Source organism: Hesperophylax consimilis, chromosome 22 (genome assembly GCF_061612785.1).
Source record: "Hesperophylax consimilis isolate HC1 chromosome 22, BYU_Hcon_1.0, whole genome shotgun sequence".
NCBI lineage: Eukaryota > Metazoa > Arthropoda > Insecta > Trichoptera > Limnephilidae > Hesperophylax > Hesperophylax consimilis.
Genome location: NC_142857.1, coordinates 4,218,703 through 4,235,860, shown reverse-complemented (window position 1 = coordinate 4,235,860; position 17,158 = coordinate 4,218,703). Strand labels below are relative to the sequence as shown.

At 34.9% G+C, this 17,158-nt stretch overlaps 2 protein-coding genes across 2 annotated transcripts in view; one reads left to right on the top strand and one right to left on the bottom strand.

Annotated features, from left to right (window-relative positions):
- The window catches only part of LOC149412718 (spliceosome associated factor 3, U4/U6 recycling protein-like), a 28,379-nt gene extending 23,919 nt beyond the window's left edge, over positions 1–4,460 (top strand). Inside the window, exon 16 of the mRNA XM_089644919.1 lies at positions 635–4,460. Within this exon, the coding sequence (XP_089501045.1) occupies positions 635–836 (202 nt within the window). The 3' untranslated portion in view covers positions 837–4,460. The remainder of the gene's footprint in view (positions 1–634) is intronic.
- Positions 4,461–4,899: 439 nt separating this feature from the next.
- Positions 4,900–16,797, bottom strand: LOC149412717 (pickpocket protein 28-like). Its single transcript, XM_089645397.1, has 12 exons — positions 16,610–16,797; positions 15,100–15,306; positions 13,610–13,730; positions 12,839–12,987; positions 11,198–11,310; positions 11,029–11,117; positions 9,341–9,525; positions 7,619–7,704; positions 7,416–7,475; positions 6,800–6,980; positions 6,238–6,329; positions 4,900–5,115 (listed from the first exon to the last, which is right to left on the bottom strand). Exons 1-12 carry the CDS (start codon positions 16,795–16,797, stop codon positions 4,967–4,969), a joined length of 1,620 nt encoding a protein of 539 aa, XP_089501523.1. The 3' UTR covers positions 4,900–4,966.
- Between the last annotated feature and the right edge of the window lie 361 nt (positions 16,798–17,158).

Genomic DNA, 17,158 nt, shown 5'->3' with positions numbered 1-17,158 from the left:
CGCATTACAGATAATACTAACACAATCATTGATCATATACTCACCGACATAAAACTAGAATACTCATTAACGAACTGTGATAATTCAATATCCGACCACAATATTTTACTCCTTGATGTAATTCACACATATACTAAAAACACATCTATAAAGTCGTCCCGAAAATATACACATATTGATTTTGATAATCTAAAGAATGATATCATCCAAAATCCCTTTCATCTTAATACATGGAAGATTTGTTAATTTGTCAATCAGTTTGTTCAAAATTTGAGCAAATAGAATTTTGAACAAATTGAATTTTGATTTTTCACTACATAGTTGAATTTTGAAGGCGAAACAGCTCTTCTGTTAATGTTTGTTCCAAATGAAGATAAGGAGAACTCATTATCGTAGAGAAACATTTTATCGACAGAATTTAACCTTGGGTTCAGAGGTTATGTCTCATTATAAACTATAAATAAATAATAATGTAACTTGGCACGACCGAGTGAATCAAATACTTGAGTCTGGTCATTTGAAGAGTCGGAATAATAGAAGAGTATGTAAGAGGCGATGAAGATAGAATTGTGTGGCAGTCTGGAAATGGTGTGATGATCAGTTAGCCATATAACTTATGCTTTCCTGTTTGCAGGAGAAACCACTCCAGAACCATGATGTTTGTCCCACGCGTTCTGCAGAAGCCCACTGCCAATGTTGCCAGTAAACCAATCCAAGCCGGAGACGCTCCGGCTGTCGAGGGCACTCCCGCTGCTAACGGTGACGTCCCCCCGGCTGACCAGTCTTCCAAGCTCTCAAACTCTGACTTTAGAAATATGTTGCTCAGCAAAAAGTAATCTTTAGACCTTACGTATACGCTGCTCAGCAAATACTAACTTTACAATGTGCCGCTCAGATAAAAGTTATTTCATGAATGTTGCTCGGTAAAACTTGTTTAATAATATTATAGCTATGATGGTCAGCAAAAATTAACACAAAACATTTGTCAGTCTACGTTGGTCAGCAAAAATTAATATAAAATACTTCTCAGTAAAGACTTGTTAGACAAATTGCTTCCACTGAGCAAAGAGTAATGAATAAATTGATAAATGCTTATGTCGTCTATTATGATACCCAGCAAAAACAACATGTAATACAGGTTGTCCAAGGGTAAAGTGCACTAACTTCCGGGGGTGATTCTAAATGATTTTAGAAGTAGAAAAAATAAATAACTTTTTTCGAAATTCTATCATTTTAAGGTAGTTTTTAGGTAAAAAACTTGAATTGTTTGCATGGCAAAATAAATATTCTATCTTTTTTACTTCTACCACCATATAGAATCACCTCCCGAAGTTAGCGCTCTTTATCCCCGGACATCCTGTATATCGTTAGCAAGAAATATACAGCTCAGCAAAAAAGTTGTGAATTACATAAACATGGAATTATATTGTCGTTGCAAAATTCTCTTGTACAGTAATGTAGTTTTAAAGACATTCATTTTGAGCCTTGTATATTATTATCATGATCAATAATTTTTCCTGTTTATTATTTAGGGTTTTGTGTGGAATATCTGATTTACTGAATGCATTTATGTTACTTTGCGTTTTTCAAGCAATTCTTCAATTATTATTACACGTAATTTTGGCATTATTTCTATGTTTTTTGATAATTTTTCTAATATAGTTGACATTCTTTTCAATTAATAGAATTTAAAACTCATTTAATTATTAATGTATCTAGTCGATCCTAGTGTTTCAGAAACTCTGATAATTTCATCTATGAACTTAATCCTTAAGCTGCTTGGGAACAAATTATCGTTGTTCTTATTTTGGGCAATAAATAACTTTCACAAGATTTTCTAGTCTTGCTGTATTTGGTTTCTTTAATATATCTTTACAACAGTCTTAAACCTTTTCTCAGTGAAGTTAATTACTAATTACAAGGACCCAGATATGATTGTTGGATGCCATTATTTATATTATTAATTTATGAACTAAAACTCACAACAAACTAAAGATCAACCATATTGATTTCTTTATTTGTCAGTTTTTGTTGTTTAATCTTAGTATGTGGACTCCAATGTGATTACTTTTGCTCTAACTGGGAATCTTAATCTGACCAGAGGACATTACCCGACGAGAGAATGTTACTTGATATTCTGATTAAACCCACCTGCAAAATGAAGTTTTCTGTTTGTGTCTATTATTTTACCCTTTAAGCCAGTGGACACATTAATTGATGCTTACTACATAATATATAATGTATCTTTACAAAACAATTACATAATAATTCTATTGAAAATTGTTTATCAGAAAAGTTGTTGCAATGATATTACAAACTAGACATGTTGAATTTGGGTATCAAACATTTTGGTCCTTCGAGCCGGATTTGAAACAGCGGCCTATGGATTTACAGTTTTCAAAAGTGGCAAGCGAAAGATACGGTAATCGTTGTACTTTTTAGTACTAAACTATTATTGTGTGTCTAATCAAATAGCGTAAATGGGTGTCAAAATGTCCGTGGGTGGTGAGAAAGTGTTTCTATCAGGGACAGTTTCAGGCTTTTCATGAGCACAGTCTTCCCAATCTAAAAATCTTCAAGTTTTTAGCTAAAAAATTCATAATGTGTAATTTTTCAATGTTACAACTCACTGAAAAGTCACAGATTGCCACTGGTTTTCATTATATGGCAAACACTACCTGACATACTAAACAAGAACATTTCATCCAAATAACTTATTTTTATAAATAATACAATTATTTTGATTGTTTCCAAAGTTAGTTTAAAGTTTTCCACTAGAGAAAGTGAGATAGGGAATGTAGCAACATGTAAATATAACGACTGGATAGCAGGCGGGTTGCTGAGTCGGGGTGTATGTCGGAACCACAAGGCATTAAGTGTGATAACTCCATAATAACGTCTGATAAGTGGTACTGCTCCATATAACTTCTACAGCTATCCGATTTTTAAACACAATGACGTTAAACGAAAGCGGGAACGGGATCTAAAAAGGATAACCTACTGTCAGTACGTCGTTTCGACACCGTTCCTTATTCGAGTTTGTGTAAGTGCTTCTTGTCATCTCAATCACACCCACGATGTAGAGTGTAGCAACTTTTAGATACAAAAACGCCTCCCGGTCGTATGTAAATCTTTTTGGTTCATACAAATATATTCTTTGAATGTCTATCTCTGTCATACGTGTACAACATTTAAATTGCTGGAAAGAAGGGTGTTTGTTACTTGCCACATTTTCTCTTAATTTTGTGAGACAATAATGGGTCTAGACGTATTGTAATGCCATTGCTTGAATGATGTAAATTTTTTAATACAAAATGTCTGAAATACATGCAAAAGTTCACAGCCTGGATATAAAATGGATATAATTTTGTGTGTGTACTACGTTTTGAGTGTTGCAAATTTTCAGAACCTCACTTTGAAAAATTGTGACAGATTTTTGGAAATCATCATTTGGAAATCTCTGTTTATTATTCTCAAACTTATGCATTGCATAAGCATAAAATTCATACCTCAAGTTTACTCGAGTCACACTTTTAATATTTATTTAGTTATTACGCATAGAAATTTCACTAAACAAAAGTATACGTACGTAATATTCTAATACTTTTATAAAACATCAACATGAAAATTTTAAACTATAAAAGTACCTATCCATTATTTAAAAAAAGAAAACTAACCCTTTTTATTTTTAAAGCGTGTTTAAACGGCATCAAGTAAATTTGATAAGTTGAAATTTTAAATACGTATTGTAAATGCGCCGTGGTGCGATAAATATGTTCTTTTATTTTTTATTTATTAATTAACATTATGCACAACTTCATAATATTTTTCTTAAATTATTTAAGTACCTATTTATAAACTTTTTAACCCTTTCATCACCATTATCGAGTAAGTTTTAACCGAGGGTTTAAATCTCTGAAGGTTAAAATCACATTTCTTGCTATTGATCTCTACGACTTGTAGCATAATACTTTAGCGATGTTCTGCTTACGCAGAAATTAAATAATTTGTTGTTTCATGTAATATTATTTACTTAAATGAACAGTTTCAACTATGCACTGTCAAATTATTTTTTAAATATTTAGTTTCAGCCCAAAAGACATATTTTCAAATATTTTAATTGTTTAGAAAATTTTTTTAAAAATAATGAAAAAAAAAGATATATTTTTTGTTCTGTTTTATTGTATGGTGTTTTTTTATTTTTAATTTTATTGTACGAGCGTACAATGTTCTGTTGATTGAGGTTAGAATGTATATATTTTATAAATATCCCTTTTCCACAGATTAAATTTAATTTGACAATAAATAAAACCGTGTTTCATTTTATAGCCTATTTATAGCCTAGGATCCCGAAACAACAAACGCTACGTCATCGAGTACACAGATGAAACTACTTTGTAGTGAGAATAACATTTAGTAAGCCTTAAAAAAGTTGGTCGGCCGGTGCGTCTCTTGGAAGGTTCCGCGCAGTCATGGAAATAGTAAACGAATTTTTTCGTAAAATTTCTTCGTAAGGAAAATGAACGCGAATGGTTTCTTACGATAGGGGTCGATTACTAGATGAAAAAAAAACAGGTCTGCCAACCGGCAGCTTGGAACATTCGCAGGCAGCCGGATTTAAAGTTGGATAAAAATTATAATTATTAATTATTATTGTTTTCATTATCTTTATTATCTTTTTTATTTCAACGTGGGTTTAAAAACTTAGATCGAAAAATTTAAAAAAAATAAGTGATGAAAATAAAAAATTATTTGAGTGTTCCGATTGGACGGGCGAGCCTTTCGACGCGAACCAACTTAAGAACCTGGCCGCGGTGCCCTTCACCGCTGTCCCGTGCCTATATTATTACTATTAGAGTCTTCCTAATATTGCCTAATTGTTTATATTTATAGGGGTGGTGATAATGCTTTAGCTCATTTTTGTCTATGGGCAAAAGTCAAGATGTAATTTTTGTCTATGGTTAGGTTACTGTGAAAAAGGGTAAATTGTTCCTGTCTTGCTATGTTTTTTCCTGTAGAAAGCACAAATTATACGGAGAGATATAAAGTACATTATCTCCACAAAACTCAGGAAGCTAAAGCCCAAAAACAGCCCAAGAAGTCCTCCAGTATTTGCTGCAAAAAAAGAAGAAAAGTTTTGAACAAAGAATAGGTAACCATCATAGACATATGAATATTAGTAGACCTGCCCTAAGTGATTAAAAGCGTATTATTCCCCACTCCCCATACCGGTTCCATTGGAGCCGGCTGGGCTCGCGTATGGCTTCCCGTGAATCTTGAGAATGTGACGTCATCATTCTTGTTCGAACTAGTGTCGAGCTATGGTCGAGGCATTTTATGAAATAACACGGCAAAATAGTGGCTTGTGATATGAAAACTTGTAAAAATAGATGTGAAAAAGAGAATAAACCCAATTGTCGTATTACATTTCATATGTAAGCATCATTTTAAGCTTATTCACATCGTATAATATGAATCAGTTGTAGAAACATATACTATTACATCGAGATACATCTGGTCGAATGTAGCGATTCTCAAGTGTGCACATCGTTGTTACTGGGAAGTAAATTATGAACACTTATAAAAGTGTCTTAACTAAATACGTAAACAAAATATTCGACTCTGAAAATAGAAGAATTTTTTTTTGCCGAATTTGGACTTCGCAAATTTGTTCATAACGTGGCGAGTAATTTGCGCTCCCATGTAAAAATGTCTATTCATTCAAAAGCAGATTTTACTTTTAAGAACTAAATGGTGATATTAAAATGCGAGATGCCTATATACTGTCAGATTGATTTATTGACGAATTACAGTCAGCTTTACCCCCTTCGTTCTTAAACAGTTGATTTTACCCCTCACCTTTAATTTCTAGTCTATATATTCTTATGTCTGTGGTAACCATTCCAAAAACTCAACAGTGTGAAACACTGGAGAAATATTTAGGAAACTTTTTTCTGTTGTAATGGTACAACATTAAATTATTTAAAAGTTTTCTTACATAAAAAGTACAACATTAAATTATTTAAAAGTTTGCTTACATAAAAGTACAACATTAAACTATTTAAAATTTTGCTTACATAAAAAGTAAAACATTAAATTATTTAAAAGTTTGCTTACATAAAAAGTACAACATTTAATTATTTAAAAGTTTGCTTACATAAAAAGTATAACATTAAATTATTTAAAAGTTTGCTTACATAAAAAGTACAACATTAAATTATTTAAAAGTTTACTTACATAAAAAGTCAGTGAATCCGTAGAGCTCTCCTTTTGTATATCGTATGAAAGATGTTTCCATGAAATAGACGTGTACTATAGCCATGTTAGTTCTGGAACAGAATATTCAATGGTTACCCTAACGCTGCCATTACATGCACATTCTTTCCTGTGCCAAAATTCGATTTATCGGTTTCACGAGGGAAAAATTGTGCGTGTAAAGTTTTTGTACATACGCTTTTGTGCATGCTTTCTCACACTCTTTTGAGCACTCCTGATCATGCAGGAAAGGGAGTGCAAAGCGTCGAGACATACAATGGACGTACAGATTTGTAGCATATTAAAGCGCTAGACGCCATTCAAGTACCTACGAATGATCACATAGTTTTATCAAGAAATGCGCGAACCTGGCTCGTGCCAACCTGCCTCCACGCTGACGAAAAGTTGCACAAATTTGGCTTTAGGGCAGGTCTATTTATTCTGATTTCAGTAATACTATTCATTTATAAGGTAGTTGTGATTTCTTTGCAATACGAATTGTGGTTATCATGAAATGGACGTCGCCTCTTTGTCAATAACTAACTTGAAGTATTCAGGTGACTTCCCCGCCAGGTTTTCCTCCCTCAGCTGGAAGCTATCAGTTAGGGTCGAGGAGCTGGTATCCTTGTCATAGGACAGCTCATAGCAGGCAGGGAAACATTCGTCACAGTTGGAGTTCAACAGTGTGGCACTCTCGTTCACACCCAATTTGTCTTCGATCGCAACTAGAACACAAATTCTAATTAGGTTCAACCCTAACTTGTCCTCAATTGCAACCAGAACACAAGTTATAAATAAAAGTGAATAGTTGCTAAAACTTGTTTGTACTTGTTTAGCTTATTCGACACACGTCCATGCCATTGGGGTGTTTCAGATTTGATGACCATCAAATCAACGATTTGCATCACCATTTGAATGTTTGAGATTTGAACAGTCCCCGTTAACACTTCCGTTCCGAAGGCAGGTAACACTCTTAGTTAAATTTTAACCTTCAGGTACGTAGAGGTTACACGGCCTGTTTCAGCTTTTGATCAAATAGAGATCAACCGTCAAGCATAAATATTATTATATTATGTTGTTATGTTTGTTAGTTGATCACAATTCGATAGATGCTTGCGCATATGTTATAAGAAACGTTGAACATAATAATTTTTACTTACCCTTTAAATCTGTGTAGCATTTGGAGTCTGACATTCCACAAATCCTTACAGTACTGTTTTCTGAAAATATCTCAAATATTAATTAAATTTTAAACATAATTAAGAATAGTCGAACAAATAGTTTGTCCGTTCGTTTTCCTCTTTTCCGACTGCAGATATAAGTATGTCAAGATAAATGTTTTAGCTACACCATACGTACTTACTTGGCATAAAGTATTGCGAGCAATTACACTGCAGGATTGTTAGTCTAGTTTCGCACTCCATTACACAATTTTTCTTTGTATAAGTCCTGAAACCACAAACATATTTACTGAAATCAATAAAAAAATCTGCATTGTTTGAAAATAACAAACAAAAATTTACGCTATTCTGTGGATAGATTACCGATGAAAAAATATTTTTCTCATATGATTTAAAATTCCCACGGCCAAAAGTATTATAGTGACTGATTTCTGAGTTATTATGCCGTATTTCGTGTCCTCGTTATTTAGCCCAACGTTTCTTTCACAATTAATTAATTTTAAAATACTCATAATTTCTGTACCCAAGTAGTATACGGATGGATGCAAGTCCAAACACAAAAAATCATCAGGAAATCCGAAAACCCATGTTTTTCAGGAAATCTCTTGTAACTTCCACAAATATTAAGATGGATAATTGAAAATAAAACAGTAGGTACCTATTTCTTTCAAATATCTATAAAAATATTTGTAGAAATAATGAGAGATTTGTATGGTTTTTCGGCTCACTTTCGTGTTTTGGAGTTGCTCGGGTAACGATATATTAGCAGCACATTTCAGAGTGGAAGATACTCTCAGTATGGTGAAAGACAGAGAAATCATTCAGTATTGAAATGTTGCTTCAAATGGAAATAGCCGCGTTTTGTGACCACGTCTGAATATCCAGGTTCTTCCCCATCTCCTTCTCTTCAGCCTCACAACATATCCCATTTTGGGATTAACCACTTGCGTTAAAACCAGAGATGTGCTTTATTTCAAATAAATCCATTTCAAATGGAAATGCAAAATGCAAAATGGGTATTTTGCACTTTAAATGCTTTTCTAAAAACCATTTTGCATTTTAAATGCTTTTCTCAATGCATTTTCCATTTTAAATGCTTTTTTGCAACATTCTTCCTACTATCTCCACTCATTTTTTTTTCATAAGCCCCAAATATCAGTCGGTCCTCAACCTCGCTATGAGAGATAATTTACATTTGTCAAGTTGCTCCCTGGTAGGAGCCCTGGCAATTGAGTGATACCATTACAAAAAATACGGATTCAAATACTGAACATGGGGCCATGACGCTGTAATATTAAATGTTAGATAGCAGTTTCTATGTTTTTACATTGGAAACATTAGTCCTGCGCAATTTTTTTGTGGTTTCATAATCTGTAGTTGTGGTGTTTTTGGATTTACTATCATGTAATATGTTTGTTCTACATTGATGTCCATTATTAAATGACAAAATTGTTTAAAACTTGTATAATTATTTTAATTGATTGACCTGAGAAACCATTTTGCATTTTCAATGCATTTTGAAAATAGGTATTTTGCATTTTGCATTTGAAATGCTTTTCTATAAACCATTTGCATTTTGAATTTTCAAATGGAAAAGTTTTGACCCATTTCCATTTTGCATTTCAAATGGTTTTGGGTACCCATTTTGCACATCTCTGGTTAAAACACTTAAAACAACATACCGGAAAATGGTCAAATAAGCAGTAACAATATTTTTGCATTCTTCGTGTGTATCGCTCCATTGCTTGTTGTCAACTTATTCTTTATCTGTCTACAACAAAGCAAAATGACATTTGATGCCATTTGCAAAAATTATGGCAGTCACATTATGACATTACTTTTGCCTGACCTTTTATTATAAAAGCTATGTGTTTCTTACAAAATGAATAATGTAGGTGACAAACCTGTAAAAGACCAGTCTTCTTTCATCAGCGAAGTAGCACTTCCTCTTGTCCAATGCGATATTCCTGAGTTTGGTCTCGGAGTCGGATATCCTCGGCTTCACCGACATCCTCAACTCCACCCCTGGGGAGACCAGGTCGCCGTAGTCCGTTATCTTGGGTGTCTCCGATGGGTTGTGCAGAAGAATCTACAACAGTTTAATCTAACTAACTAATTGACGAAGTAACCATCACGACGTTTCCCCGCTGGGGTAGGCAAAGAGGAAGGACCGACAAACAACTCGGTCTTGGCACACTATTTGCATCATTCACATTCATACATACTCTTCTATTATTCTGACTCTTTACATGGCTCTTGGTAGAGGAAATTAACTCACTTCCTGAAATCCAATCGAGCTAAAACTCGGCAGACAGACTCATTGCATTCTACCAACATTGTTATTACAACATATCTTCGGTGGCAATTACGCTCGGGCTCATACACATTTCTCTGAAATTGAATGACATTATGAAAATTTATAACAGTTAATATAATAAATAAATCGAGGTACCATTCAATAAGTTGTTTTATCTTTTGTTCTGTACGACATGAAAAGTTTGACACCAAACCAAGAAACTAAGCATTAACACGGAAAACAGAATTCTTGAATTGTAGATTTGTGGGAACTCGTAGTACAAGCGGGAATCTGGCGAATCCATGTTTCAGCAAACTGAACGGTTAAAAAACATATTTCGAGGTGGTTGTGTTCTTTAACGTATTTTAAAAGACATTAACCCTCTAGCGGCATTTTTTTTCAAATGTGACCCAACAAATTCGGACTCCATTTAGTCGAAAACAAGAGCTCAAATAAAAAAAAATAAAAACGACAAAATCAAATCCAAATGTGATGTAGATTTACCAGTTTCACGCTTGTATCTCTAGTTTCCAGACACCATGTATAAGCGAACCCTCAAAATAACCTGGACTAAAAGGGTTACCAATTTAGAAATGACCAATAACTAATTCTTCACCAAATGACCAAGAATTGTGAAATTGTACAATTTTTTTTAAACAGGAGGCCCTGAGGAAAATAATTTCTCTCAGTCATATTTAGGAATGCTGTGTAGAGGATCTTTTTGGGGAGAGGAAGGAGTGAAAATGGATCTTGAAGAGACAGATGTTGAAGGAGGGAGGAAACACAGAGAAAGGCAAATCGTTTCACAGCCGAGCTGTTAAACTCAAGAACGAGTCGTAGAAATGACCCGTTCTCATGTGTCAACCGTGTACATATGTTGGGCGCGCGTTTGGCGTATTTCTCGACTATGCATCGGTGCTGAAGGGATCAATGACGCTACTTCCTCGGAGCATCTTCCATTGTAATATCGCTAGAACAGGGTTAGGATACCTTCTTGACGCTTGTGCTCTGAGGGTTGCAATCAGTTTGTTAAGAAAGGGGAATCTATCAAATGGACCGCCCGTTTCTGCGCACAATCGAGGGATTTTTTTTCCAGGTATTTGGGGGCTCCAGACCAGAGGTGGCTGCCAAATTCAACAGTTGATATGAAAATTTATTCAAATATCGTGAAACTAACTAAATATGATGGGGTGCTCTATCGACAGTTGAAATTTATCCACCACTTACCGGACACCATGTATACCAAGAAAACCCAATCGATAATGAAGTCAAAGCTTTTTATGACTTTTCACTTACCTTGAATCCAACACTGTTCGTTGAAGAGCAGTAATATTCGCCGATATCTGCGTCCAGAACCAAAGTTAGTCCAAGATTGGCCCCTGGACCTGTAACGAAAATGGTTGTCTTCTAAAAGCCACAATATCAAATACCAAACATGATGTTCAAATAAATGCAAAGTAGTCACCTATCGGTCTCCAAGGGAAACCGTCGAGAGGAGCAGACGCGGGGTATCCAGCTTCGGGGGTCCAATCAACAGGAGGAAATGGAAATGTCACATTCAGGTCTGATAAATCTCTCCTGGAACATGTTAATGTAAAGTTTTTATTTACATATCATAAATGCACGACACAAGTTACAAAATAAGCTACACTTACAAAAGAAGCTACACCAAAGGCTCGGAAACTTTACAAAAGAAAAACAAGTAAAAATAAAGGAAAAGTAAAAACAATACTATCGAAAGCAAGGTTCATAAGGCTGAAACGGCTATCCTGGCTGGTGGAAGATAACCTAACCTAACCCTTTCAGACCTGAATTAAAACTGGCAGTGGTAGACCATATTTGATGCTTGATATCAATTAGAGTTATTTCAAAATTGTTCGTATTTTTTTTAAATAAAAAAAATACTGTTTAGGGGTTATTGTTACTTTTATTTGAAAGAACATTAGACCTCAAAAGGTGTGTTTTACATAAATGACAATTTTGAATATTTCAAGAAAATACATAAAATTTTAACATTGAAAAAATCCCTAAAAATTTATAACACAATTTTTTTTTTTCACAATGTAAAATTGGCGACGGCCTGAACTAGTAGCAAGAAATATAAAATTGGCGACTGCCTGAACTAAGCAAGAAATATAAAATTGGCGACTGCCTGAACTAAGCAAGAAATATAAAATTGGCGACTGCCTTTTTTTATTTTTATAGTGAATACCTCACAAGAGTCCCAACTGCTCCCGTCTGGAGCCAGTGAGACTATGGCATCCCCAATTGGGGGATGTTGTGAGGCTGAAGGTAAGTGGGGAAGGGAAAGAGGAAGGTGGGGAAGTACCTGGCTATTCAGATCTAGTCACTAAACACGGCTAAAGCCATTTGGAGCAACGTTTCAATTCTGAATGGTGGTCTTACACCAGGGCGATACTGGTAGTATCTTCCACTCTGGAACGTGCCGCAAATATACTATATATTATTTTAATTAATTAATTGTGAAATAACACAAATTAATCAAATAAAATTTATTTGCGCACGCCGGGTTCGAACCCGCGACCTTCGGAATGGCAGTCCAATGCGTTACCACTGGACTATGCCGTCCTGAACTAAGCAAGAAATATAAAATTGCCGACCGCCTAAACTAGTAGCTAGAATCCAATAAAAAAATAGCAATCCAGTTATACCAGCAATTGGAAAACGAAAACCGCGAAATTTAATTCGTTCTAGATAGTGAGAAAAAAATCTAAAATCTATGTATTTTCAAATATGGACACCTTTTGAAAGGAGTATTGGCTGACCTTATCCAATGTTGTAAGTTGGTATGGAGGTTAACACCGTATCCTTGGATATAAAGATTGCGGTACTAAAGAGAGATAATTTCTCAAAGATGGAAGGATTAAAAAAAACTCTGGGTTGTAATCCAATCAGCAATCGACAGATATTACAGATATCCAAACTGAATTTGAAGCCCTTACGCAACTTTGACCTTATAGCATGATACTGGGGTTGGCAGTTAGCAGACACCCTCAAATAGCAGGACGCAACGATGTGGATGTTCAAAAATACATTTATTCTTTTTCTAATCCAAAAAATAAACATGGAAGGAATCTGTACTCACGGGTTCCAAAACATCATGTCCCTGTGAACACTGTTGAAGGTGCAGCAAAGTCCTTCATCAGTCAGCGCGGTGTTGAAGAGTGTGTCGCAAGCCCGTGGCGAGGCTCTCCAATAGCACATGGCTATAAGATTGGTGCACGGCTGGGTCACCTAAAACATTTTCAAATTAAATATTTGACAGAACAAGAATTATTTTTTAAAAGATTTACATATACTACATTACTCCGATTGAGTTTAATAAAACTCATTTCGGGAAGCACAACATTATACAATCAAAAGGCAATTATGTTTAAATAAGAATACAAACAAAAATAAAAGAGAGTTCAATGAAGTGTTCAAAGATTTTGGAGAAAGACTGAACAGACTCAACATATTTATTGAAAAATATTTGACAAATAAATTAAAAAATATATACAGAAGTTAGAGACGTCCAAAAAAAGATTGTGTCACTGGCTAATAAAGCTGTTGAGGAAGTATCTTTTAAGAGCTTTTGCCGATATTTTTTTGTTTGTTTCAGGAAGTTTTAGGTTACTAGGTAATGCATTGTATTGCGTATATGCGATGTATTGTAAGAAGTTAGTTCCAAATTTAGTCGTGTGAATAGATAACGATAAGTGTATTTGATTTTGTGGCGTGTTTTGTGCTGGTGTATGTCTGAATTAAAGGCTGGTTTAGTGTTGGTGAGTGAGGAGTGTTGAATTATTGCTAGAGTGGCAGTTGTGATGTTAAATTTTGGCAGAATCGTAAAAGGAAGATAAGTAAGAAGACTTACGTTTATGAGAAATTGTTTAAAATACGACCATTCTCCTGCTTTGCTTGATGAATCTATGTCCACGGGGGTGTCGTTCTGCACGTTGCACAGTGCTTCGAGTACCTTTTTGTCCACGTTTTTTCTATAAGCATTAAAGACATTATCAAAAGTTTAGGTTCAGCAAAAAGTGCTCTCACAAACCCACATCGAAAGCAGGAACTCAGAAAAAACTAAAATAATACATTTCCATTAATGTGGCAAAGGCAAATTGGTGGTGACCGGATAAATCATCAAAATGATAATTCATCAAATCTTCAAAAAGTTATATAAAGTGATGAAACAAAAACTTTATTAACTGGGTTAAGTAGGTTAGGTTAGGTTATGTTTAAATTTTTTTTCATCGTTTCTAATGACTGAGTGTTGATTTATCATGGAACCCAAATTGGTGTGACTTTATCGTGATAATTTTTTTGGTTATTAAGCCGTGTTGCGCTTTCTCCTTCTTTGGCCAACGTTTCGGACAACGTTACTACGTTCATCTTCATGGGAGCTGTGTAGATTGTGGCGAAGTGTGTGCTTCTGTATGTAGAAATGATACCGTGTGTCTTGCGTTAATCCCCTTAGGCAGTGGTGGTTCGTGACTTTTGAGAGTGGAAAGTTTGAAAAATTCGACATTATTGATGTTGTTTAGTCCAAAACATTTTTATTTAAACTCGTTATTTTGTATGAAGGTTTTCAGGAAATTTTGAGTTTGGCCGTGTTTTGTTTTTGTAATATTAGCACGCAAAAGTCACGAGCCGCCACTGCCCTTAGGGTGTATTTCAGTATAATAATTAGTTAAATTAATGTGGTAGCCGTTAAGTACCATATACCAAGAACTATTAAGCTTTTCCATTAATAATCGTTTCCAATAATATTAATGCGGTTTTTAATTGCCTCCATAGCAAGGCGTGCTCGATGCGTTTTGGGTCTTTCCAGAACTTCAGTTTGCTAAAGAAGGAGGAAGCGCAATACGGAAAATCTCAAATAATATCTGGTGTTTGTTGTTTGCGCCATACAGGAATGTGTACAGGGCGGCTTTTAAGGACTAAGATCCGTTAATTTTAAGGTTAAGGACAATTCCTTATCCTGAAGTAAAACTGGAATAGACCTTAAGGCCGTGAATTTTAAGGTTAAGGACAGTTCCTTATCCTTAAGTTAAACCAGAATCGCCCCTAAGGTCGTTAATTTTAAGGTAAAGGACAATTCCTTTTCCTTAAGTAAAACCGAATCGATCCTAAGGTCGTTAATTTTAAGGTTAAGGACAATTCCTTTTCCTTAAGTAAAACCGGAATCGACCCTAAGGACGGATAACAACAAATCCTTAGATTCAAAGAACCGGAATCGCCCCTCTGATAACTACAGTTTGTATTGCAAGAACTTTTTTGGTTGTAAACCCTCTGTTGGGCAAACTGGATGACACCGCTTTCCATTACCGGATAGCCAGTGTCCGGTGTTCAGTGTCCACTCACCCTGCTGATACGATCCTCTCCGCCACGGACTTCCTGGCCTGGTTCATGTTACAGATGGTGATGGCAGGGAAGGGAATGGATGTCAGCTGCGCCTGCTCGGGGTTGAGGGACACGATCATGGGCGAGGTGTCCCAGCGGCTGTACAGGCTGCCGATGTAATAGGCTGCGAACAGCACGGCCATGAATACAGAAAGAGACCAAAACACCCTAGAATGAAAATAAGTAAATAAATACGATCTTCGAAAAACACTCGACTAAACTAAATTAACGATAACCAAACGTTTATCTTTTTCTCGACGGGTATAACAATGTTTGGACCCTAGGCATCACGCGAATTTATCTATAGAATTTTAGCAAAGGTATTCGAAAGCGTAGATCACGATATCTTGTCGAAGAACATTTAAAAAATAGATTTTAATCCATTGTTGATAATTTTTTTCATCACTAAAAGATTTAAGCCAGTAGGCACAATCGGAGCTTCGTCTGGAATTCCACAAGGCTCAAATTTCGGTCACCTTTTATTTTTTAATCTGGTAGTTGACATCCAGGATTGCATACATCTCAATGAATAGTGGAAATTGGATCAGATTAAGGCTTTCAGAAACTCCAAGCCGATCTCGATTCACTATCAAAATGGCCGCGAGGTCATCACGACATAATTATAAACGTCCGTATACTTTATCATTTTATAAATATATGTAGAATAAGTGGAAAACTTTTAGCATGCAAAAATATCATCAAAGCTCTCAGGGTAGTTTTGACCACAAGTTAACGATTTTTGGTGCAGGTTACTCCGATTTCTTCATCAGAACTTTTCGTTATATTCTTGGTTATGTTTAATTATCTAATGTGAAATCGTCATGTTTGCATTATTTTCAATTACCTCACATGTCACTTCATGTTAGTTAATAAATTCCTGTATGTCTATAATGGGATAATAATATGCGAAATTAGCTGCGATAATTTATTTTAGCACGCCATTCACTTAAGCGATGTCATGAAACATGAACTGTATTACGAAATTTTTGCAAAATTATGTTGAATTATTGTTTCTTAATAACATTGCTATAGTAAGAATTTACATGCGTGGTAAATTTCAATTTCAACAATATTAAACTATCTCTGAAATTTTTTCAATATTATATAATAAATGAAAAGAGAGAGATCGATTCCTCGGGAAGGTGAAATTAGAAAATTAATTTTAAATTTTATAATAATTATGGTGTCTAAACAAAGGATACCTTTCGCAAGGTTTGATGGAAGATGGACAGTATTTTATATAAAATAGCGTATTTGTTTGTAGTAGGACGATCCAATAATTTGAGACCTGATCTTTCAAATCACGGCCAAAACTGGTAAGATCCTGGGACGAAGAAATGTTCATTTTCGGGTGATTAACTGTGGTAATGTGTGAGAATTGCTTGGATCACTTTTTAAAAAGATTGCTGGCTCTTTAAGTTTGACAAACATACAAATAGACATAAAATTATTGATAAACCATCTGACTTACCGTTCCAGTAAAGACAGACTACCATCTCCAATATACCGCATCCCATGGAGGGTGCTTTTCTGAAGATAGAACCTCAAATTTGAACTAACACCCTTGAAATTGAACAGGCCAACCCTTCCTTTCAAACGGCTAAGGGAACTATCAAATTTATTTTCTGTTGAACCCTTCGTGGGTGTCTTTTTAGACATAAAAACATCTTTTGGATATCTCTTGCTTTTGAAATCTTCATTTTTCCCGTAGTTTTCGTCATAGTTGTTATTTCCCCAAGACGAAAAGATTGTGTTAACATTTTGTTGTTTTCTTGGACGAATCGTGTTCCAATTATGAGTGGTTTGGTTCATGTTGGATTCTGAAGTTTTCTTGAAGAAGGTGATGGAATTTTTCGCTGCCTTGATTATATTTTTTGCTTTTGTTTTCTTTGACAGTGACTCCTTTTTTGCGGAAATTATTGAGGCTGTACTTGAATCTGGAGTCCTTATTCTAGCCATTTAACAATCCCAGCTTTCTAAAAGTAAATTATCAAACAATAATTAATTACTTAAAATATTT

What these genes read in the sequence shown, in the direction of transcription:
- LOC149412717 (XM_089645397.1), bottom strand. Translation starts at nt 16,797, where the DNA reads ATGTCTAAAAAGACACCCACGAAGGGTTCAACAGAAAATAAATTTGAT. An exon ending in AGAAGACTGGTCTTTTACAG is followed by an intron (nt 7,705 to 9,340) that starts GTTTGTCACCTA and finishes TTGTGGTTTCAG; the next exon opens with GACTTATACAAAGAAAAATT. An exon ending in ATGCTACACAGATTTAAAGG is followed by an intron (nt 6,981 to 7,415) that starts GTAAGTAAAAAT and finishes TTTGTGTTCTAG; the next exon opens with TTGCGATCGAAGACAAATTG.